The sequence below is a fragment of the Nerophis ophidion genome, linkage group LG23 (assembly GCF_033978795.1).
Source record: "Nerophis ophidion isolate RoL-2023_Sa linkage group LG23, RoL_Noph_v1.0, whole genome shotgun sequence".
Taxonomy (NCBI): Eukaryota; Metazoa; Chordata; class Actinopteri; order Syngnathiformes; family Syngnathidae; genus Nerophis; species Nerophis ophidion.
The window spans coordinates 20880901-20905933 of record NC_084633.1 but is presented as its reverse complement, the minus strand read 5'-3'; the positions used below and the strand labels follow the sequence as shown (position 1 = coordinate 20905933).

Sequence of the window (25033 nt, the reverse complement as noted above, 5' to 3'; positions counted from 1 at the left end):
TTTATATTTACATGTATCCACAACATTACAGGTTTCCCAACGCGGTATATTTTCCAGTTATTTCATCCCCGGCCTGATGCACAGGGAGATGTAAATGAGAAGAAAACAAATAATTCATTAGCTGAGGGTATACGCTTAACGAGAAGTATCTGGCCTACTATTTATAGGCGTTGTTTTCCAACAAAGCTTTGGCACATTTGCAGAATAATGAGCTATTTATGTACATTACTGCAGATGCTGCTACACTGAAATTCCGTCTCACGAGATGAACAACAAAATAAACATTTTCGGGCTGACATAAAACAGGACTGCACGCCGGCCTCCCCTTTTATGCAACGTAGACTTGCCAGAGCTCCAAGGAGATCGCCAGAAAGTGCCATTTATCAGACTAAAGTCTTAAATATAAAAGTCAATATTTGGAAAGAGAAACTTGGATGTTGTTATGCTGAATATGAGCCAATTTGGAAATACACACTATGCAAACTAATGGAGAGATGTCCGATAATGGCTTTTTTTGCCGATATTGTCCAACTCTTGATTACCGATTCCGATATCAACCGATACCGATATATACAGTCGTGCGATGAACACATTATCATGCCTAATTTTGTTGTGATGCCCCGCTGGATGCATAAAACAATGTACTGTATTTTTCGGATTATAAATCACAGTTTTTTTTTCATAGTTATACTGTGGAGCGACTTGAGTGTGAAATTATTCAAACATTACCGTAAAATATCAAATAATATTATTTTTACGTGGCCCGCGTAACTGAGACCACTGCTCTAGTGCGACTTATATACGTTTTTTTCCTTCTTTATTATGCATTTTCGGCCGGTGCGATTTATACTCCGAAAAACATGGTAACAAGGCTTTCCAAAATAAATCAACTCGAGTTATGGAAAAAAAAATGCCATATTTATTATTGAAATCACAAAGTGCATTATATTTTTTTAACGTGCCGCTTGGAATTTGGGACATGCTCTCCCTGAGAGAGCATGAGGAGGTTGAGGTGGGCGGGGTTGTATATTGTAGTGTCCCGGAAGAGTTAGTGCTGCAAGGGGTTCTGGGTATTTGTTCTGTCGTGTTTATGTTCTGTTACGGTGCGGATGTTCTCCCGAAATGTGTTTGTCATTCTTGTTTGGTGTGGCTTCACAGTGTGGCGCTTATTTGTGTCTGCCCACTAGGCCACCATTTTCTAGCCCTACCCCCCCAACCCCTTCGATTTAGTTTTATTTTTCTATTTGTCGCACTTTGATTATTATGATTTTTATTTAGCTAATTGTTTACTTTTCATTCGCCCCCTTTGTTCAACTTATTCATTGTTTATGTTCTTTTTTTTTTTTTTTTTACCTGTAAAGCACTTTGGTTCAATTTAAAAGTTGTTGTAAACGTGCTGTATAAATAAAATGGACTTGACTTTACTAACAGTGTTAAAGTTATTTCTACAGCCACCCTCAGTGTGACCTGTATGGCTGTTGACCAAGTATGCCTTGCATTCACTTATGTGTGTGAAAAGCTGTAGATATTTGATTGGGCCGGCATGCAAAGGCAGTGCCTTTAAAGGCCTACTGAAAGCCACTACTAGCGACCACGCAGTCTGATAGTTTATATATCAATTATGAAATATTAACATTGCAACACATGCCAATACGGCCTTTTTAGTTTACTAAATTGCAATTTTAAATTTTGCGCCGAAAAATCCTGTTGAAATGTTGCGGCGTGAATACGCGTGCACATGAGTTCACGGATTGTAGAGGACATTTTGTTCCAGCGCCATTCAGAGCTATAAGTCGTCTGTTTTAACTCGCAAAATTCCACAGTATTCTGGACATCTGTGTTGCTGAATCTTTTGCAATTTGTTCACTGAATAATGGAGAAGTCAAAGTAGAAAGATGGAGGTGGGAAGCGGTGCATTGTGGCCGCCTTTAGCAACACAAACACAGCCGGTGTTTCATTGTTTACATTCCCGAAAGATGACGGTGAAGCTTTACTATGGAACAGAGCGGTCAAGCGAACACGGTTGGATTGGACCACACACACAAAGTACAGCGTATTATGCAGCGATCATTTCAAAAGATCGTGTTTTGAAAAGGGTCCCTTGCGTAGGGCAGAGATGGGAATCGCCACCACCCGTCGACTGGTGCTGAAGAAAGGTGCGGGGCCGACCTTCAGGTTGTACAGGTACGACCATATAATCTCACTAATACACTAGTAACACCATAAGCAGATAAGAGAATTTCCACAATTATCCTAGTAAATGCGTCTAATAACATCTGAATCGCTCCCACTGTATAGTGTTTTTTTTTTCTTTTCTAGTCCTTCACTCTCACTTTCCTCATCCACGAATCTTTCATCCTCGCTCAAATTAATGGGGAAATCGTGGCTTTCTCGGTACGAATCGCTCTGGCTGCTGGTGGCCATGATTGTAAACAATGTTCAGATGTGAGGAGCTCCACAACCCGTGACGTCACGCGCACATCGTCTGCTACTTCCGGTACAGGCAAGGCTTTTTTATTAGCGACCAAAAGTTGCAAACTTTATCGTGGATGTTCTCTACTAAATCCTTTCAACAAAAATATGGCAATATGGCGAAATGATGAAGTATGACACATAGAATGGACCTGCTATCCCCGTTTAAATAAGAACATCTCATTTCAGTAGGCCTTTAAGGTTTATTGGCGTTCTGTACTTCTCCCTACGTCCGTGTACACGGCGGTGTTTTAAAAAGTCCGAAATTTTACCTTTTGAAACCGACAAGGGTAATTTCCTATAGTACGTTTTTTGAAGCATTTATCGGCCGATAATATCGCAAGTCAGATATTATCAGACATCCCTAATTGTGTGTGTACTTTTTAAACTATTAACTCAAAAACATTTGAACGATCTTACAACTATGACTCTATTTTCTTATATTATAAAGCGCACCACGACCATGAGTGCCTTTAGAAAAGCTATTATAGACATATTGTTTACAGTACATCCTTGGTCAATACTCCGCCTTTGATGCATTTACACAATCCTTGGTTAAAAGTCACAAAAGTCCTGCTTTTTCGCCCAGAAATGTACTTGTGGATCGTACGCATGTACTCACCTTTAGAATGAGGTGACATTTCAGAAACAGGTTTCACTTTCTGTATGATCCACACTCAACATTCCATTCATCTCAACCGGGCGTCTTTGCATTGTGCAGGTGTGCCTAATAAAGTGTCTGTCCCTAATAAAGTGTCCGTCCAAAGTGTACACCTATCTCATCTGCGGGCGCTACCAGGCCAGTGGCGATGCCGTGCGAGGACTTCTTGGGCTCTTTGGGTTTTCTGCCACTTGTTGGTCGCTCAGAGCCTTCTGTGGTGAATAAATAAACATTTTTTTTGGAGGAAAAATCACACATATTGTCATAAAAAAAACAACTTTATGACAAAGCGAGCATGACCTCGACTGAACTAATAAGGTGGCGATAATTTACAGTATTCCAAGGCTTTATATAACAAGGACAAACGTCTTTAACGACAAAACTCCAAAACTAGTGAAGTTGTCACGTTGTGTAAATGGTAAATAAATACAGAATACAATGATTTGCAAACCCTTTTCAACTTATATTCAATTAAATAGACTGCAAAGACAAGATATTTAACATTCCAATTGTTAAACTTTGTTATTTTTTTGCAAATATTAGCTCATTTGGAATTTGATGCCTGCGACATGTTTCAAACGAGCTGGCACAAGTGGCAAAAAAAAACTGATAAAGTTGAGGAATGCTCATCAAACACTAATTGGGAACAGGTGGGTGCCATGATTGGCTATAAAAGCAGCTTCCATGAAATGCTCAGTCATTCACAAACAAGAACGGGGCGAGGGTCACCACTTTGTCAACAAATGCCTGAGCAAAGAACAACATTTCTCAACCAAGTATTGCAAAGAATTTAGGGATTTCACCATCCATGCTCTGTAATATCATCAAAAGGTTCAGAGAATCTAGAGAAATCTTTGCACGTAACATTGAATGCCTGTGACCTTGGATCCTTGCATCAAAAAGCGACATCAGTGTGTAAAGGATATCACCACATGGGCTCAGGAACACTTCAGAAAACCACTGTCAGTAACTACGGTTTGTCGCTACATCTAAATCTAAATTAAAACTCTACTATGCAAAGTCAAAGACCATTTATCAACAACACCCAGAAACGCAGACGGCTTTGATGGGCCCGAGCTCATCTAAGATGGACTGATGCAAAGTATAAAAGTGTTCTGTGGTCTGATGAGTCCACATTTCAAATTGTTTTTTTTGGAAACTGTGGATGTCGTGTCCTCTGGGCCAAAGAGGAAAAGAACCATCCGGATTGTTCTAGGCGCAAAGTTGAAACACCAGCATCTGTGATGGTATGGGGGTGTATTAGTGCCCAAGGCATGAGTAACTTACACATATGTGAAGGCACCATTAATACTGAAAGGTACATACAAGTTTCGGTGCAACATATGTTGCCATCCAAGCAACGTTATCATGGACGCCCCTGCTTATTTCAGTAAATCAATGCCAAGCCATGTGTTACAACAGCGTGGCTTCGTAGTAAAAGAGTGCGGGTACTAGACTGGCCTGCCTGTAGTCCAGACCTGGCACATTATGAAGCCTAAAATAGCACAAGGGAGACCCTGGACTGTTGCTAGGAATTTAGGGATTTCACCATCTACGGTCAGTAATATCATCAAAAGGTTCAGAGAATCTGAAGAAATCACTGCACGTAACATTGAATGCCCGTGACCTTAGATACCTTGGGCGGTACTGCATCAAAAAGCGACATCAGTGTGTAAAGGATATCGCCACATGGGCGCAGGAACACTTCAGAAAACCACTCTCAGTAACTACAGTTTGTCGCTGCATTTGTGAGTGCAAGTTTCGCTCTACTATGCAAAGCATAAGCCATGTATCAACAACACCCAGAAACGCCGCCGGCTTCGCTGCCCCCGAGCTCATCTAAGATGGACTGATGCAACGTAGAAAAGTGTCCCCCATTGAAAATGTGTGATGCATTATGAAGTCTAAAATACTGTTGAACAACTTAAGCTGTACATCAAGCAAGAATGGGAAAGAATTCCACTTCAAAAATGTGTCTCCTCAGTTCCCAAACCTTTACTGAGTGTTGTTAAAAGGAAAGACCATGTAACACAGTGGTAAAAATGCCAACTATGACAACATTTTTGCAATGTGTTGCCCCTTTAAATTCTAAGTTTATGATTATTTGCAAAAAAAAATGAAGTTTCTCAGTGTGAACTTGCAGCGATTTCTCCAGATTCTCTGAAACTTTTGATGATATTACAGAGCATTGATGGTGACATCCCTAAATTCCTTGCAATACCTGGTAGAGTTTTAATTTAGATTTAGATGTAGCGACAAACCGTAGTTACTGACAGTGGTTTTCTGAAGTGTTCCTGAGCACATTTGGTGATATCCTTTACACACTGATGTCGCTTTTTGATGCAAGGATCCAAGGTCACAGGCATTCAATGTTACATGCAAATATTTCTCCAGATTCTCTGAACCTTTTGATAGTATTACAGACTGTAGATGGTGAAATCCCTAAATTCCTTGCAATACCTGGTTGAGAAATATCATTCTTTGCTCAGGCATTCGTTGACAAGGTGGTGACCTTCGCCCCGTTCTTGTTTGTGAATGACTGAGCATTTTCTGCAAGCTGCTTTTATACCCAATCATGGCACCCACCTGTTCCCAATTAGCCTGTCCTAATAAGTGCTTGATGAGCATTCCTCAACTTTCTGTCTTTTTTGCCACTTGTGCCAGCTTGTTCGAAACACGTTGCGGGCATCAAATTCCAAATGCAAAAAAATAACAATGTTTAACAGTTGGAACGTTAAATATCTTGTCTTTGCAGTCTATTTAATTGAATATAAGTTGAAAAGGATTTGCAAATTTTTGAATTGAATTGAAATATTTATTTCAAACCTGCACAGTACAACTAAACACAGTTTTTTTTTTTTTTTTTTACATGTTGGCAAAGATATTTATGCAAGGCTTGAAAAGGGGTTGGATGAAGCAGCTGCTTATAATAGCCCAACCCCTCTCACTCATTCCACATTTGACATAAACAATATAATACAAAAACAATACTCTATAAACAAAACAAGAAAAACTCCTATACACTAACAATTCCATGAGACAAGACAAGACGAGACAAAACACACACACACACACACACACACACACACACACACACACACACACACACACACACACACAGGCAGGCATCATTGTATTCTGTTTTTATTTAGCATTTACACAACGTGACAACTTCTATCACGTTGAAATCTGGCCTCCTCACCTCAAACTTGTTGATGAATTCAGCAAAGATGCCGAAGAAGGCCTCAGTGTCGGTGCTCTTGCCGTCCTCCCCGAAGAACGAAGCCGTTTTGGAGAACTCTTCCATGGCTCTTTGCTGCAGAGACTCCAGCGACTGCACGGCTGGATGGCTGTTTTCCAGAAAGTTCTAGGAATGTCATCGAGTCAAGGGCTTCTTTTACATGTTTGCCATCGGGCAGTCGTGCATGACGTGAGCAAGTTCTGGCCTGAGTGGCAAAGGATACGCTCATGACCACGGTGAAGCGGTCCTCGGCTGTCGTGGGCATTTTTTGGCAGGCTGAGCGGATGGTCTGGATGGTGGCGTGGAGGTCGTTAACGTCGGACGTGATGGTCCTCTGATTGACTGAGCAACACATCTTTAAATATGTAACACCAGAATTCCTGATGAACGCACCGGCAAGGTCCCATATTATACTATCCATCCATCCATTTTCTACCGCTTATTCCCTTTCGGGATCGCGGGGGGCGCTGGCGCCTATCTCAGCTACAATCGGGCGGAAGGCAGGGTACACCCTGGACAAGTCGCCACCTCATCACAGGGCCAACACAGATAAACAGACAACATTCACACACTGGGGACCATTTAGTGTTGCCAATCAACCTATCCCCAGGTGCATGTCTTTGGAGGTGGGAGGGGCCTATTCCCAGGTGCATGTCTTTGGAGGTGGGAGGGGCCTATCCCCAGGTGCATGTCTTTGGAGGTGGGAGGGGCCTATCCCCAGGTGCATGTCTTTGGAAGTGGGAGGAAGCCGGAGTACCCGGAGGGAACCCACGCATTCACGGGGAGAACATGCAAACTCCACACAGAAAGATCCTGGATTTGAACCCGGGACTGCAGGACCTTCGTATTGTGAGGCAGACGCACTAACCCCTCTGCCACCGTGAAGCCCCTTTTCTTTACTATAAAAAAAAATACTTGAACATTGATTAAAATGTTCAGGAAAGAAGAGTAAGGAATTTAAAAGGTAAAAAGGTATATGTGTTTAAAAATCCTAAAATCATTTTTAAGGTTGTATTTTTTCTCTAAAATTGTCTTTCTGAAAATTATAAGAAACAAAGTAAAGAAAATAAATGAATTTATAAACAAGTGAAGACCAAGTCTTTAAAATATTTTCTTGGATTTTCAAATTGTATTTGAAAATCCAAGCTTGCTAGTAAATAAATACAATTTGAAAAATAGAGGCAGCTCACTGGTAAGTGCTGCTATTTGAGGTATTTTTAGAACAGGCCAGCGGGCGACTCATCTGGTCCTTACGGGCTCAGTGCAAGTTGTTTGACTCTGTCCTCCACCCTGAGCCAGCCCACTTTGGAGAAGTGGGTTGGATTGAGGTGGAGGTCTAAAAGTAACCGGACTAACTTGTCCTGGGATGTTTGGAGTCTAGATTTGAGGGTTTTGGAGGTGCTGGGGTACCAGGAGGTGCAAGCGTAATCGAAGAAGGGTTGAATGAGAGTTCCCGCTAGAATCCTCAAGGTGCTTTTGTTGACCAGAGAGGAGATTCTGTAGAGAAATCTCGTTCTTTGGTTGACCTTTTTGATCACCTTGGTTGCCATTTTATCACAGGAAATATTAGCCTCTAGAATGGAACCTAGGGAGGTGATCTCATCCTTCCTGGTGATAACTTTTATAGTGAAGTCACTGTTACTTTTCTTTTTGCCTGGTAGCTAATCAAGGGACCGCCTGCACGCACTTTGTCCTTTCTCTGCCTCCTGGGATCACACCAACAGCCAATATGAGGGATCACCACACACCACACAGCTAGGACATCAATAAATAGTCCATGTTGCATAATAGGGGACCTCCAAGTGTTGTATCGTTTAATACTTACCTTTGGCTGCAAGTGGAACCTTGGTGAGATCCTTGGCAAAATCCAGCACATCCGGAAAGTGATGGCACAAGGACTTGACCAAAATATGCAGAAATGTTGACTTGCCATCCACCGTCTTTGTTGTGCTTAACTGTAGAAAAGTAAAACTGAGTTAAAACAAGTCTTACTTTTCTGCTAGAGTCAGAAAAACACACAAAAAACTTCACTGTAAAGATGCATTTTTCAGTGAATAGATTCAATATTATAACAAAGTCAAAGAAAAATGTAGTAGAAAACTTCATTCTTGGATCTAATTTGAAGTGTATTTGTGTACCTCCGTCAGGAAGTTGATCTTGAAGCCTGTTGTCTTGCTGGTTTTAGGCTGGCTGTTATTCAAGTAGTTCCCCATGGCCAACACAAACTAAAAAACGAGGAAAAAAAAAGTATTGTGATATCGCATAGCAAAAATTTGCTTGCTCATCTGTTGCTTAATCTCGTATCTTGAGAACATTTTGAGCTTCTCATATCTGTCTAATTCTGTGATCAATTGTTTCTCTTTTATTGCTCCTAAGGGACCGTTAGGAGCAATAAATAAGCTAAAAAGAGACAAGACATCACTGAGACAAAGGAGGTTGAGTTGAGACAACCCTTTGAGCAATATTTGAGAAGTGGGATACACTGACGAGAGCTCATATATGTATGCCATTGATCTCAATTATGTCTCATTTATTTTGAAGGATAATAAAAAGAGAAAGAAATGAGATGTATGAGCAATAAAAGAGATCTTATGTATGTCTTTTTCATGTCTTATTTCTCTTAAATTTATTATCATATCTCAAATTTGAGAATCATGAGAACAAATTGAGAGTGCAATTTAAATATTCATCTGACTTAATTAGAAATAACACTAAACAAATACTCAAATATTGAAAGGTGTATCACTTTATTTGGCTACACAAAAATACAAAATATAATATAAAAATAGATTAAATACAAAAATGTAAATGTAGTTAATTAGTACATACATAATGTACATATTGACATTCACAATACTTAAAACAACATAGAAAACAATATACAAAAAAAAAAAAAAAAATACAAAAATAAATGAATTTGACCTTAAGTACTCACTTTGTTATTGTGAAAAAGTCAGGTGTAGTTTTTTAACTCCTTGTTGAGCAAACCATGTCCCTTATTTAAAAAAACAGTTGACTTCATCTCAGTAAGAGGGTGAGTAAATGACAAAATTTCCATTTTGGAAATATTCCAAGTAAAAACTTAATTTATAAAATTGTAGCCGTGCTGTCTGGAACTGGTCTACATACAAAAAATAATCACAGTGAAAACCAGGGATACTTAACATTTTTACCTTGGGGCACGACCAACTTTTCCACTACACAAGGGTCTGGGACCAACTGAAATATAAACACTGAATTAGTCATCTTACACTAAAGTGTAAGACAACCGAGTACCATTGCTGCCCATATGGACGGACAACAGCTAAGAAACAGATATTTATTGGCGGCTTCCAAGGGGTACTCGCAGCCAAACAGTGGGCCCCAGCTCTATGATTAAGAAACACTGTTGTAAACAATAGAACAGCCTCCTGCGATAACAATATAACATTTGGTACATAAATGATCATTGAAATATTTTGAAATTGGTTACAAAAGCTACTAATATACCTGATTATGTAAGCAGTAACATACTGCGTCATTACCGGTTGCATTATTTTTTTTACTTGGAAAAAACTGCACTGTGAAGGGATATTAGCCGCTAGCTTGTTAGTGATGTTGCATCAGTGCCAAATTTGCTTGGCACAGCACACCTCAATATGCATTATCACAGAATAACGTGGTACTAAAAGCTACATCATAGGGCAATTTTTTACAATATATACTGCGCAAACCTAGACCAAAATATTTAACATGTTTACCAAGGAAACATCCTACCATAGAATGAACTTGACAGGTACAAGGGCCTACTTAAAACCGGCTCTGGCCCGACATTTGTTTACCAAAGCTTTCTTGAGCTTGGCCTCCTCAATATTGTCCCAATCAGGAAGGGTACTGCATCTCAGGACATACGCTGCAAGGCAAGAACATAATAATCAGCCATTCGTAATTTTGTCCCACATCAGTTTCTACAGGTATCAAATCTATGCAATGCAATAACAATAATAATTCAAATTCAAATGTAATGCTTTTTAATGCCATTTTTTGGTACTTGAAAAAATGTAATGCCCATGTGCGACTGCATAGTTTTTTTTTTTTATATAGTCAAAAGCTTACAATTATCTGTATACACACAGTTGCAAGCATTAGACAAGTTAATTAGTTGAAAAGTTTACATGAACTGTTACTATCTAGTGTATTAGAATTGGCTTACAAAGCTGTTTAATTGGAGAATGTATTTTTATTTATTTATTTTTGTGGGGTAGCATCTGGTGTTTTGACTGTGTGCATGGCCGTAGACAATCGCTCATTAAAAGGTTCTGACTATCAAAAATATTAAAGGAGAACTGCACTTAAACCCTCTAAACAAACATCCCATTCTGCATCAGATCATCAATATACCCATTAGCCATTTATTTAGTTGTGTCTGTTTGAAACATGCTGTAAGTATATATATATTCTCTGAAAATATGACTTATAATAGCCACAAACTGGAGGATACCATTTTTAATCAGGATACAATTTGTTTTAAAATAGTTAAAAGGTTTTATGGAATAATAAATGAACATCATACCAGGATTGCAAATTATGCATGTGTTTGGAAATGGATGATCTATTTAAACATTTTAGAAAAATACAGAACAATATTGGTAAATATGCCAATAAGATGCATTTGAAAAAAAGCTATGGCGATTAAACATTTTGAATTTATTGTATTTTACACCTTCTCTGTTTAAAATGATTACAGTAAATAACAAGTATGTATCAAGTGTCCGGCAGCTGAAGGAATTTGTGTTTTATTGTGGGAATGTCAGAAAATAAAAGAGTTGTGGTCTGCTGTGAAAATTGCCTCGCTAGCGTAGATCACTTGAGGCACTTGCGTCACAACAGTTGCTAATGTTAGGCAAGTTAGCTCATATGTGTTGAAGTGGAGATGATTGAAATAAACGACTCAATGTATGAAAAAAGCTCAGCTTTTCCATTATCCTGACATGGTGTCACAGTTAAGGACTACACGCCTACAGTGACCAAAGAATGGAAAAGTTTATGCCCCCAGAGCAGTTTCATTTTGCTTTATTGATGCAGTGCTTTTGTCATGTTCCCACCTTACAGTACCTCTTGTATGCAGTTTGACAGCCGCAGTTAAAAAAAGAAACACACAGGAAGACTAACAATTTCGATGACCATAACCTTCTTAATCCAATCCAATCCAATCCACTTTATTTATATAGCACATTTAAACAATAACGTTTCCAAAGTGCTGCACAGCCATGTTAAAAACAATATTATGCTCCACCAATGACTGAATAAAACAAAAAATGAATAAAAATAAAACCAATAAAAACAATATAAAAACAAATATGATTAAAAACTATTTTAAAGGGTAAAATCAATTAAAACAGTAAAATAAAAATCAAAGTGTATAAAAAACACAGAAGACAACAGAGGACAGAGGACCACACAACTCATGTAGTGTTAAAAGCCAAAGAATAAAAGTGGGTCTTAAGACGAGACTTAAAAGAGTCCACTGTGGAAGCAGTTTGAACATGGAGGGGCAGAGTGTTCCAGATCTTAGGGCCGACCACAGAGAAGGCCCTGTCTCCCCTGGTCTTAAGTCTGGTCTTGGGCACCACGAGCTGGAGCTGGCTCTCGGATCTCAGAGCGCGCGCAGGAATGTAAATTTGGATGAGGTCCGAGATATATTGAGGTGCCAGTCCATGTAAAGATTTAAAAACAAACAGCAATGTTTTAAAATCAATTCTAAAATGAACAGGGAGCCAGTGCAAACTCTGAAGAATTGGGGTTATATGCTGGCGTTTCCTGGCCCCTCTTAAAAGTCCTGCTGCCGCGTTCTGGACTAACTGCAACCGGGAGAGCTTTTTGGCTAATGCCAGCATAAAGTGCATTGCAGTAGTCCAGGCCACTTGAAATAAAAGCATGCACCACTTCTTCAAAAAGGTTAAAAGATAAAAACGGTTTAACCTTTACTAAAAGACGAAGGTGATAAAAACACGATTTTAAAACGCCATTGACTTGTTTGTCTAGTTTAAAATCGCTGTCTATAGTGACTCCAAGAGTTAAGTTCATTTTCATTTACCGTTTGACATATTGACCGTCCGCCGTGTCCTACAATCGTATTAAATTTTTTAAATCCCTCTGGGCAACGCATTTAATGCTTTTTATTGCCGTTTAAAGCCTTCATTTACGCAAAATCATTAATACACACAACCACACTTCAAGTTGATGGACATAACACTATATTGCTCATCATAACGCTAGTTTTTAGTCAATCACAAATTCTAATTATGTAACATTGAGTTATACTTCCAGTGTGCTGTAATCGATAAGTGATCAACATTTCTCATATTGAACTTCTATTTAATTATTGTTACCCAATTTTGGCCTGAAAACACCCTCAGTTTGGGAAAACTTACTTAGGATTCCTTCAACTTTTTTCCGGTCAAGGATGCGCTTTCGTGTTCCTGCAGGTTTGTTTCCAGGGTGTCAAAAAGGGACACTCCTCTACTGTAAAAAAGAGGTCAAAAAGTGCGTGGAATAAACGCATACATTTGGGCTTTGAAGCATGTCTCATGGCAGCAAGGCGGAACGATGATATGAATACGCCGCTCTCAGGAAAGAGCTCTTGCTGGTCCGATTAATGAGGAGGGCCGTCGGTGTATTTGTCTCCAACGAGGTCGCAGAGAGTTTGAAGTACTCTGACTTGGCCCGGATCTGAAAGGGAAAAAATAGCACAAACAATACCAGAATGAGAAAATAATGTGTTCAAGGCCTAATCACAAGTTTAAGTAAACAAAACAATTACATCATGAATGAATTAGCATTAAGTACTTACCTATTTTCAAGAGGACTTCTTTGATTCGTTGCTTTTCTCGCCGTATTTTTTCCAACTACTCCCTACATCCATCACATGGCGTCCATGATTTTTCTGCCTGTGGTTGATAACAGATAGTGTCCTCAACAGATGGGTTGAGTGCATCTCTCCTGTCTGGTGCCAGGAAAGCTGCGTTTTTATTCTCAGGTGGATTCACCCGGCTAGGTGGCAAGCTATTGTGTACGCCGGGTGAAGGACCAGAGGTGTTGTGGACATTTGGTGATGGGCCAGCGGTGTTGAAGTCGTGTGGGGATAGGCGGGGTGTACAGCCTCCAGAGTGATCAACCTTCGGTGGTGAGGCCATTGGTTGATGGGCAGGATGCATGGTCTTCGTAGGGAAATGGACCTTTTATGTTGAGACCATATGGCAGGGGTGTCCAAACTTTTTCCACTGATGGCCGCACACTGAAAAATCAAAGCAAGCGGGGGCCATTTTCATATTTTAAAAACCAATAAAATAAATGTATAAAAAAAATATACATTTAGGCCTCCACTCAGTTATGATCCCGGGGACCCCAAAGGGTTTTGGTCAAAAAAAATATTAAAAATGTGTCATTATTCAGTATTATTATTATTATTTTCATTATTCATGTTTTAAATCTCTAGATCAACATTAGGAAAAAAAAAAATGAAAAAACACAAAATATGCAATATTTTCATCCAATAATTTTTTGGGGTGGAATTTTTGAGATTATATAATAATTGGAGCATTAATTTTGGATATTGAATCATTATTTTTTTTTGAGGAATGACACTTAAAAGCAAATCACACTAAAATGATTGGGGATCCCAAAGTGTCCTACTCGTTAAAGTGTTAAAAAATAAATAATACATTTTTTTTACTGTTTACTTTTAGCACAATAATCTCGAGATCAACCTCAGATATATCCGTCAATTTTAGAACTTTTATTGTTGTTTAATTTTTTTGGTTTGTTTGTTTTAGGCCCTTCTTTAAAAAAAAAAAACAGCTCAGTTTTTTATATGGCAAAACACAAAATATGCAACATTTTCCCCCAAAAATATCTTAAAGTGGAATATTTAATGTGACGTAATTGAAGTTTTGAATAAGTCAATAATTCAAAATGACATTGATTTTGATTCATTATTTTTTAAAGAAAGAAACAGCCTGCATGGCAGCTTTGTGTTATTAAAGCATTGCAACATTTTCTTGTTACATTTCACCTGTTTGCGTTTTTTATCACTTTTTATTTTTTTCAGTTGTATTTTTAAAATGTGCCGTTAAAGAATGACCTGGGGGACCCTAATGGCCCCCGGGCCGCACTTTGGACACCCCTGTCATATGGTGATAGGCTAGATATATGGCCTCCGCAAGGAAATTGATGTGGAGGTCATACAGTGATGGGATGGCTGTATTGCCGCTGTAGGGTGATGGACCAATGGTTCCCTCTCTGGTAAACCTATCGTGAAATTTCATTGAACCATAGATTACAATTGTATAAACCCAATTTGTCCATATATGTATATACAACATCAAAAGAGATGAGAAATACTGAACTACAAAAAAATTACTTAAATGACTTACAGTATATTTTAACCTGCAGCGGCCAAAGTGGACCTTAGTCTATGTGCAGTGAGGAGAACAAGTATTTAATAGACTGGCGGTTCTGTAAAATCTAAAACAAAACAAAAAATTACACATTTTATTATTTTCAAGTAACTTGCTTTTTTTTTTCTCCACGGAATTGATCATCTAGTAACCTCTACTTCTCTGAAGTATCAAATATAAATTTCATGCAATAAGATGCAAATTAATTACTTTTAAAAAATTCATACAATGTGATTTTACGGATTTTTGTTTTGGATTCTATCACTTACAATTGAAGTGTGCCTATTATGATATTATTAAAAATAATAATATAAGTAACAGACATCGAACTACAAAATCAGCAGTGTATAAATGATTTGTTCTCCTCATTCTATGATGGACAGTACCAATAATGAAAATAAATGTACCATGACCAAAATTGACTATATCTATAATCATTCTGTACAGTACTCCTTGACAAAAACATTTCACATCAAAGACAAAGGAACTGGACCAGTACTGAAGATGAAATCATCTTGACTGCAAGGATATAGACAACTCACTTAGTCAACAATAACAAATAACAGATTATGACAGATTTTTTTAATAGTAAGTTGTACATAACATTGACTATCACGAAAAAGTTATCACTTTATATATCTCAGGATTATTTATGAAATGTACAATTAAGTATAAACTGTCAAACCAGTACTTATATTTGGTTTAAATATGTTGTTTTTTTAACAATTGCTTATTGAGATTTCTGCCCTACCTCCTTTCCCCACAAAGGAAGCACAGGCATGTGAGCACCCTTTGACAAAAGAGGAGGAAAATTCACAAAAAAGAGGAACATTTCCATCCGCATGTAGGGCTCCGATAAAAGCCCCGAAAATATTTTTTAAGAATCAATACTACATAGCACTGGGCCAATAAAACAATAACTATACATCGCGATACACATAATCATATCAATATTAAATGCTTTCAATAAAATATTGGAGCCAGCATGATTCGCTGCATGAGGTCACTCGCGCTTTCGGAACCCAGTAAACAGAAAACAGGAAGTGTCACTGAGCAATGGAAGTGACATGCTACAACAGACAATCAGTTAACAGTATTTACTGAGCAATGGAAGGGACACGCCAACAGCCAATCATGTAACAGTATCAACAACAAGTAAGCTAGCTCGATGATGATAATTATGCTAACTAGCAAGCCAACTTGTTTTGGTGTCCCTGTCCTGAAATTCAGTGCGGTGTTTAGGCAAGAGCAGCAGCAAGTACCAGCGGCCAAGGAGAGCGTTCCACAAATTTTGTTTGGATCCTATTTTTTGGATATTGTTTACTTAATTCATCCATGGAATTTTTGTTATTGTTGAACGCTCCGATCAGACAGGTTTTTACTGGACACATTTCCGATGAGTGTTGCTCTGAGAACCTACAAGTGTTTAGTTAATACTTGATTGCTGATAAGAAGTTAGCTCCGTTTTTTTGACACTCATCCTTGAACTCCCATCCTTACACTACTTTTATTTATATTTCTCATATTCTTATTTATATTTAATTGAAAAAAAAAACAAAAACGGAATTTATATTTTGACGTGAAACTGAATGTTTAAAAACTGTTAAGAAAGTATATATTGTGTAATTTTTTCTCAATAAAACTTGTTTATAAGATTTCAGTGTGTGTTCAAGTACTTCTTGAGCACATTCATCAATACTGTGATAACAATTGTAACCATGACATGAAATGTTCATTTTGTTACTCCCTAGTTTTGACACATGAGATTGTAGAGTGGATATTTACACTCTATGAACGTTTTGACCATAACTAAAAAGTAATAAAATGATGGCAACAAATTGTTTTCAGGGTCCACAAGTTCAGAACTTTTAATCCTGAAATCAGAGTGGATACAGATGTTGGGTTTTGGACAACTTAATACATCAAATATTTGTATTTGTCATTAACATACTATTTACTGAAACAATGATTTGATGGCAAATAAAATAATGTTTAAATTAATGCTGTTTTTTTGGTTTCGAAATTCACTAAATTTGCTAAAGATTAAACGTTTTGAACTTGTAGACCCATAGGCATGAGGTAATAAATGTCAAGCTTACCCATAGGCAGTGTTGCCGCCTGTTACAAGTCCCCCGTCACTTGATAGATTGAGCGCTGTAATATTATCATGTTCAGACAGTGGGTTCTGATCTACTGTAATGGTGTCAGACCCTGATGTTGAGTGTGATGGCTCACTGGCTTCCAACATATTTAAAAATAACTCCTGTGGAGTTTGGCAGCCTTTTGGTGACTGAGTCTGATCTTTTCCTAAAATATGTTCAACAGTTGCCCTATAAAATTTACTATCTGACCACTTTGCTAAAACAGAATCTCCTGTTTTAAGATCCTGCACAGGAGCTTCATCTCTTGGCAAAATGTCTGCTCCTGTAAAGATTTTGTCGGTATAACCGTCCTCCCATCTGACGAATGCCAAACAATCTGAAAGAGAGAGTGCAAAAGAGAAAGTGTTTAAAATTGTTTGAGTATAAAAAATTGGACTGGTATTTGTCATCTCATTTGGACATCAATGTTATGATTAGATAGATAGATAGATAGATAGTACTTTATTGATTCCTTCAGGAGAGTTCCTTCAGGAAAATTTAAATTCCAGCAGCAGTGTACAGAGTTGAGATCAATTTAAAGAAAAAAGTAAATAATGGGGGTTTAAAAGGAAACAAAATAGAGAAATATTACAAAAAGAATAAAAACAATGGGAATAACAATATAACAGTAAAATAAGAATATAACAAGACAAAGTAGGCAGTAGTGACCATGTTATGAAAACGTATTGCACTGTTAATGTTTTGCATCCCCTGTCATCCTAGTACCCCCCATCCCCCGTCCCAGAGAGGAGTTGTACAGTCTAATGGCGTGTGGGACAAAGGAGTTCTTGAGTCTATTAGTTCTGCACTTGGGATGAAGCAGTCCAGCACTGAACAGGCTCCTCTGGCTACTGATAACACTATGCAGAGGGTGACTGGCATCATCCAGGATGCTCACTAGTTTGTCCACAGTCCTCTTCTCTGCCACCCTCACCAGTGAGTCCAGTTTCAAACAATCTGGATTATTAATTATTAATTTGGATTATTCCCTCTCCCCATCCCTATTTGCATTTTAAAGCAGATGCAGTAGGAAGAGCATGCCCATCGCTGTCTTAGAGGTGTGTGGCCTCATTACAATTAGGGTACTGTTACCTAACTTCCTTGGGGCGACTTTCTCAAGGTGGTATTTTCAGCTGTTCTTTAAATACTACACAAATTAATAAAGTCATTTTTCCAGTTTGTTAGCTACATGTACTGCAATTTGGCTTAACCGTAGTCCGCTTTGCCACACATACATAGAAACTTACCAGATTGCTTAATTGGGGGAGGAGAATTATGCAGGTCCTTCATTTTCTTTGTGGGAACTCTTAACCACTTTCTTGTAGTCGTTTCCTTTTGGTCCATGCTGTAAATGAAAAAAATAATTTTGGATCACAAACTGAGGATGGGTTGATTGGCAACACTAAATTGACGCGTGTGTGAATGTTGTCTGTCGATCTAAGTTGACTTGTCCATGGTGTACCCCGCCTTTCGCCCGAGCGGAACTGGGATAGGACATAGCACCCCCACGACACGAAAGGGAAAAGCAGTAGAAAATGTATGGATGGAACTATAATATAAATGGAAATTATTTACATATATGGGGTCACTCCATATGGATGTTAACTTTTAGGGTGAATCATATTTAACTTCTGTTAAAAACAAGTAAACAAAATGATATTTTATGATCGTTCTATAGTAAAAAAAAAAAAATCTTAACCCAGACAGTTTAATTCTTATTTTCATATCTATTTTGAGGTGCGGTGGGCTTGATGGCACCTTTTTATAATGGGGTACATATTAGGAAAGTTATAGTATTTTTAACAAAAAGGTCATGAATATAATCTCGAGCCCCAATGACTTTGTATTGAAGAGGTTGACCATAATTAGTGCATTTTGACCAGGTTAAAACAATCATAAGTTTTTAAACATGTATCACAGGAAAACTATTCTTATATCATGTTGCTAGTCTTAACAAGACCTGTCTGATAATACCATCCATCCATCCATTTTCTACCGCTTATTCCCTTTCGGGGTCGTGGGGGGCGCTGGCGCCTATCTCAGCTACAATCGGGCGGAAGACGGGGTACACCCTGGACAAGTCGCCACCTCATCGCAGGGCCAACACAGATAGACAACATTCACACTCACATTCACACACTAGGGCCAATTTAGGGTTGCCAATCAACCTATCCCCAGGTGCATGTCTTTGGAGGTGGGAGGAACCCACGCAGTCACGGGGGAGAACATGCAAACTCCACACAGAAAGATCCCGAGCCTGGATTTGAACCCAGGACTGCAGGACCTTCGTATTGTGAGGCAGACGCACTAACCCCTCTGCCACCGTGAAGCCCAATAATACCGGGTTCATTTAATGAATGTTTAACATTTTACACACATACCTACTTTATTTTCCTAAATATATGCAGTTTATACAATCGACAGCATGATACAAAACATACTCTGCAACTGCCAGCGAGTAAGCAAATATACTTCTGGCTTTCAAAATGGCGGGGCAAATTAGTGAATCATTTAATACTTTTGGATGTAATCTCTTATTTATTGCAAATAGCCAGCCTTACCGATAAAATTCAACCCGGACCTCCTTTGTCGATTGTCACTTTATCTACAAAACATTTTTAAGTTAAGCCCTCCAAATTAATATGCACTGTGGAATCCAATTGTGAAGGTCATTATGTATGCTAACATTACTTGTTGGGCAGACGCCATTATCGTTACCGCAGCCTGCTAAAGGACCACTCCGTTGTCACAACAGTTAAATATTTTCATTTCACAACATATGGTTGACCAACTAAAAAATATTAACATACTTACCTCTCCAAGTCTCAAGTCGCAAGCGTTGCGACCTTCATTTCCAAAAAAACTTTCCCGCTTCTTCTTCTCTTTCTTCTTCGCTTTCTTCTTCTTCCTCGTTTTGGTTTAAGGTAGGCGCACGGACAACGTTGAAATGTTACGCCACCTACTGTTTCCCCGCCTCTTCTTCTTCTTCTGACGTTAACTGACGGCAAACAACGCGTCATGTCCGCCACCGTCTGATAGAAAGCGTACATTTTCTAAATTGCCTTCCTTTGAAAGTTACTCATAGCCAAAAATGTCTATTTTCAGATGGTCATATGAGGAGAAAATCAACTTTATCTCAATTCTGAGATGTGGATCTCGACGACACTCTCGCGAGATTTGGCACGGCGCCCCATGAATCTGTCCAATCATATTTGCTCTACCTGAAAAACACGCATGCGCATTTAGTGGGCGGATGTGACTTGAAGAAACAATTCGGCACTGAAGGAATAACAACTGCAAGTACAATATTTATGACAAATGTGTGCTTTACTTTAAAGATGTGATTTTTGGTTTTACACTGTATGAACAAAAATTTGAAAAGGAATTCTACCTTTGCAACCTCATTATTTTATTAGCTAAGTTTTATATTCATAAATGTAAGTTTCTTAATACCCGTCCTATCTTTTGTGCCTTTAAAAAAGATCTGGAACTTTACATTAAAATGCTCTCCACCTCTAACAACAAAAAAGCTGTGAAAACGATGATGCTGTGTTCCAAATTTAAGTTGTTTGATGAATCTGAATAAGCCTACGGCTTTGCATTTTGTTTATTATTTATATATATATGTTTGTATTCTTTTTTTATTATTTTGAACTTACAACCCCCTGGCGCTGTTTTGTACTGTTTTCATAATGTTTTATAATGTTGTATATTGTTTGTCTTACTGTTTGTAATTGTTGAAATTTATAAATAAACCTTTAAAAAAAATAAATAAATAAATAAATAAAAATAAAAATAACTGCAAGTAAGTAATACCATTTATTGTTTTTGTTTTGGTATTTAAATTACTTTAACATACACGAGTTAGTATTTATTAAACTACTGTAACGTCACTGATTTACGGAAATATAGCTATGAATGCCGCATTCAACCTTGCTAGAAGCTATGAAAGTTACCTCCAGCGAGGCATCTCAAGTCATAAACTACACTTCATACATCCCATAGTGAAATAGCAATGATAGAAGTAAATGTTCAGAGAACATTTGAAGTTGAACAATATAAATTACTGAACATACACTGCTTCAACATAATATAGAGTTTTACATTTACAAGAAGTTCCACTGTATATTCCAGCAACCTTTGTCTGTATTTACATAGTATTGGAGTGTCGAAATGACAAAATGAAAACCTGGAAAACGATGGAGAAGAACTGGTAAAGAAGTCGACTCAAATAAATGATCAAGAAGGACTGTAAAGCTGGTAAGTAGACTGGCATAGTTGTGGTGAATTAAACTGGCAGCAGATATCCATCCATCCATCTTCTTCCGCTTATCCGAGGTCGGGTCGCGGGGGCAGCAGCCTAAGCAGGGAAGCCCAGACTTCCCTCTCCCCAGCCACTTCGTCTAGCTCTTCCCGGGGGATCCCGAGGCGTTCCCAGGCCAGACGGGAGACATAGTCTTCCCAACGTGTCCTGGGTCTTCCCCGTGGCCTCCTACCGGTTGGACGTGCCCTAAACACCTCCCTCGGGAGGCGTTCGGGTGGCATCCTGACCAGATGCCCGAACCACCTCATCTGGCTCCTCTCAATGTGGAGGAGCAGCGGCTTTACTTTGAGTTCCTCCCGGATGACAGAGCTTCTCACCCTATCTCTAAGGGAGAGACCCAAACTCATTTGGGCCGCTTGTACCCGTGATCTTATCCTTTCGGTCATGACCCAAAGCTCATGACCATAGGTGAGGATGGGAACGTAGATCGACCGGTAAATTGAGAGCTTTGCCTTCCGGCTCAGCTCCTTCTTCACCACAACAGCAGATATATGATATTTTATTTTTTCTTGCTGCAGTCATCCCGTCCTGCAACCACCTATGTGAAGACTGATGAGCAATGGCTAAGTAAGTTACATGTATATGCGTTTTCTTTGTTTAAATGGATTAGTTCTGATTGAGATTTACAGACCAGATAAAAGGATAAAAAGCTGTCCACAGTTTGTCAGGAACAAGCATGGAAATATTGCTTTCTTTTACCCTGATTACAGTATGAAGAATGGAACTTGAAATATAAGTAATCTCAGCATGTGCAATTAATGTTTTTTGAACCTTTCACCTTCAAGTTAAGGCTGGTAGATAACATGGTCATTATTAGGGATGTAACAATATCAACATTTCACAGTATGATATCGTCACAGTGTTAAAGCCACAATAAGATATTGTTACAAAAATGTCAAAGTCCAAAGACATGCACCTGGGGATAGGTTGATTGGCAACACTAAATGGTCCCTGGTGTGTGAATGTGAATGTTGTCTGTCTATCCGTGTTGGCCCTGCGATGAGGTGGGGACTTGTCCTGGGTGTACACCGCCTTCCGCCCGATTGTAGCTGAGATAGGCACCAGCGCCCCCCGCGACTCCAAAGGGAATAAGCGGTAGGAAATGGATGGATGGGTGGTGTTAAATGAAGTGGCAGGAATGTTTAGGATAAACACACTTACTATAATTGAACACAAACATAATGTTCATATGTTGTAATCATATTTATTATTATAAACAGGTATTTCAGGTGCAAAGGAATGGTGCAGAATTCCAGAATTTCAAGTAACACACAAACAAAACACAAAACTTTCAAATATGTGTCTTTAAACTGACATTAACAGTAAACTTGCAGTGTAACTAATGTAGAACAATAATGTTTCTTTAGCCAAGAAACTATACTGTGTTTGTCTGGTATGTTTTTTTTTAATATAACTTGGTATTATTGTGGGTTTGATTACATTTTTAGCACATTCAACAATAATGCGATTATAATGCAAACAGTGATCATTTTGGTCACAGTAACGGTGATATGACATTTTGGTATTGTTACATCACTGCTGTTTAGTTTAGTGTTTTTTTTTACTTTTAACTTCCTAAGGAAGTGTCATTTGCAATGGAAATGTTAGTATTAGTTTGTAAAATACTGATTCTTAAGAATTAACTAATAATTTGACTTTTAATCATGTAAATACCTCACAAATGGATATTGTCCCTTGCTGACGTCTTGGTTTCACATCAATGATATTTTGCAAATAATGGTTCTAACATATAACTCATTTTAATATATTAATCATATTCCCTAACTTATTGTAGACATTGTGGTGTGAAGTGTCGGCAAATTTCTTATTTTGTGCATGTCCATATTTCCTTTGGTGAGCTGCAACAGCTCTGGGTCGACTTGGAAATGGTCTGGATGAACGTGGCAAGCTTTACCTTGCAGTATGCAGACTTTGTTTAAGGTTAAACAAGCACGACAGTTATAGGCACAGAAATATTTCACAGCAACAATTCCTCGGATCACCGAAGCACAAACGTTCCCGTCACTCCTGCACACTTCCACTTTTTCGCCCCTATATAATGTCCCCTGTTTGAACTTTGTTGTCCCACACTGCGCGGGTTATCATGGGAGATCGAGTTTACTTCTCAGATGAGCCCACTTAATATTGTCAGAAAAAAACACACCCACTGGAGTTCTCGTTTGATAGCGTCACACATCACGGCATTATTGTGAGAATTTTGAAACCAAAATAACGTAATATTTACAATAATGTTGCATCCCTCGTCAAGATCCTTTCTCATAGGTTTGGTTTGATGCTGTGTGTTTACAACTTTGTTTTAATAGTGTGTGTTGTATTGTGATGAGTTACATTTAATACTGTGGATTATGTGTTCCCACAAACACAGAAGATATGTAAACATGAACTACAATGCGATCAAGATGTGGGAAAAAAGTAAATGCATTCCATTAGCTGGATTGGTATAATGTGTTCAATTTATGTCAACTTGCTTCTTGTTTTGCATGTTTTTGTCTTTTAAAAAAATATATATCTTAGTCTTTTGAGTTTTTTGGTTCCTCTTCTTTGTGTCAGGGGGTAGCAGCAGGGTAACACTGAAGGAGGCGGTGCCCCCTGAAGGAGCCCAAAACACTGCTCTTCAAATGGAACACATCCAACCTTCAGGTGTCCATGCAGGATGTACCACTCTGGAACATCAAGCCTCTCCCCACCTGCCAGGTACACCCACCGTCTTCTGTGTCTGACTATTATTTTGTTGTGAATTTTGTCACGAAGCAAATCCTGCTAAAATATGACAAACTTTTGAGTGTAAGAATGTGAGCGATATGCTGAGATGTTATACGTTTTGCCATTTGACAAAATGTTATAAAAAACCTTTAATGATTTGTATTCTATTTTAATTTCAGCACATGAAAATATTTCTACTTCTGACTATCAAAGACAGTGCAAAATCATTTTCCAGAACAGCCCTCACAGATCCTCCTGCTGGCCTAACAACTAAACTACATGTCGATGCTGAGTATGATTCATCAATCATTTGAGGAAGCTCTCCCTGATATAGGGGATTGGATGTACAATGACGGACATACGTTTAATGAAGGATTTGAAGATAGTTTGAGTGAGGAGTGTGCAGAAGAGTCACATTTCAAGGACACAACAGACATGACAATGCATCAGAAACCATGGCAGAGTGCCTTCTGATCAGCATGGGTTATGTAAACTGTCCTAAAGTCACAGGTAAGGCCCTAAGCGATATGCTCAAAATGTTCAAGTTGCTTTATCCCAATAGTCTGAACACAGATTGCTCAAACAGTGTGCAGAAGTTCAAAAACTTTTTTTTATCCCACTCTGCATCATCGCTTATTATATTACATAAATCCTCCAGTAATTGTTTTGGGCCAATAGAAAGTAAACAAATAAAATGCCTGCTTTGTGGGACTAGTGTGTCAGAAGAAAGATTCTCATCCTTTTTTTTAAAGTATGTACAGATTGATTTCTTGTTTACCACAGCACATTCATGTGCCAAATGGGCCCTCGTTAATGAATTTAAACATGCAGGTTTTTCTTTGCTGCAAGATAGTGTAACATATGAGACATGCAGTCATGTTATTCCCCTTTTGGAAACTTCTGCCAGTACAGTAGTATTCTTGGATGACATATTGGGTAAAGTTGTTTTCCTTGACTTCACATCTATGCTTGGCATTGTGTTTGCAGTTCATTTCCCCAACACACTTGAAAAGTTTTAAAAAATTAAGAACT

The 25033-nt window shown here is 38.4% G+C and overlaps 1 protein-coding gene across 4 annotated transcripts in view; it reads right to left on the bottom strand.

Annotated features, from left to right (window-relative positions):
• Positions 1-3183: 3183 nt before the first annotated feature.
• The window catches only part of grid2ipa (glutamate receptor, ionotropic, delta 2 (Grid2) interacting protein, a), a 163554-nt gene continuing 141704 nt past the window's right edge, over positions 3184-25033 (bottom strand). For all 4 annotated transcript variants that reach the window (XM_061885231.1, XM_061885233.1, XM_061885234.1 and 1 more), the window contains 5 exons: positions 8513-8599; positions 8200-8329; positions 6598-6716; positions 6336-6500; positions 3184-3345 (listed from right to left, as the gene is read on the bottom strand). In XM_061885231.1, coding sequence (XP_061741215.1) covers positions 3265-3345; positions 6336-6500; positions 6598-6716; positions 8200-8329; positions 8513-8599 — 582 coding nt within the window. In that variant the 3' untranslated portion in view covers positions 3184-3264. The remainder of the gene's footprint in view (positions 3346-6335; positions 6501-6597; positions 6717-8199; positions 8330-8512; positions 8600-25033) is intronic.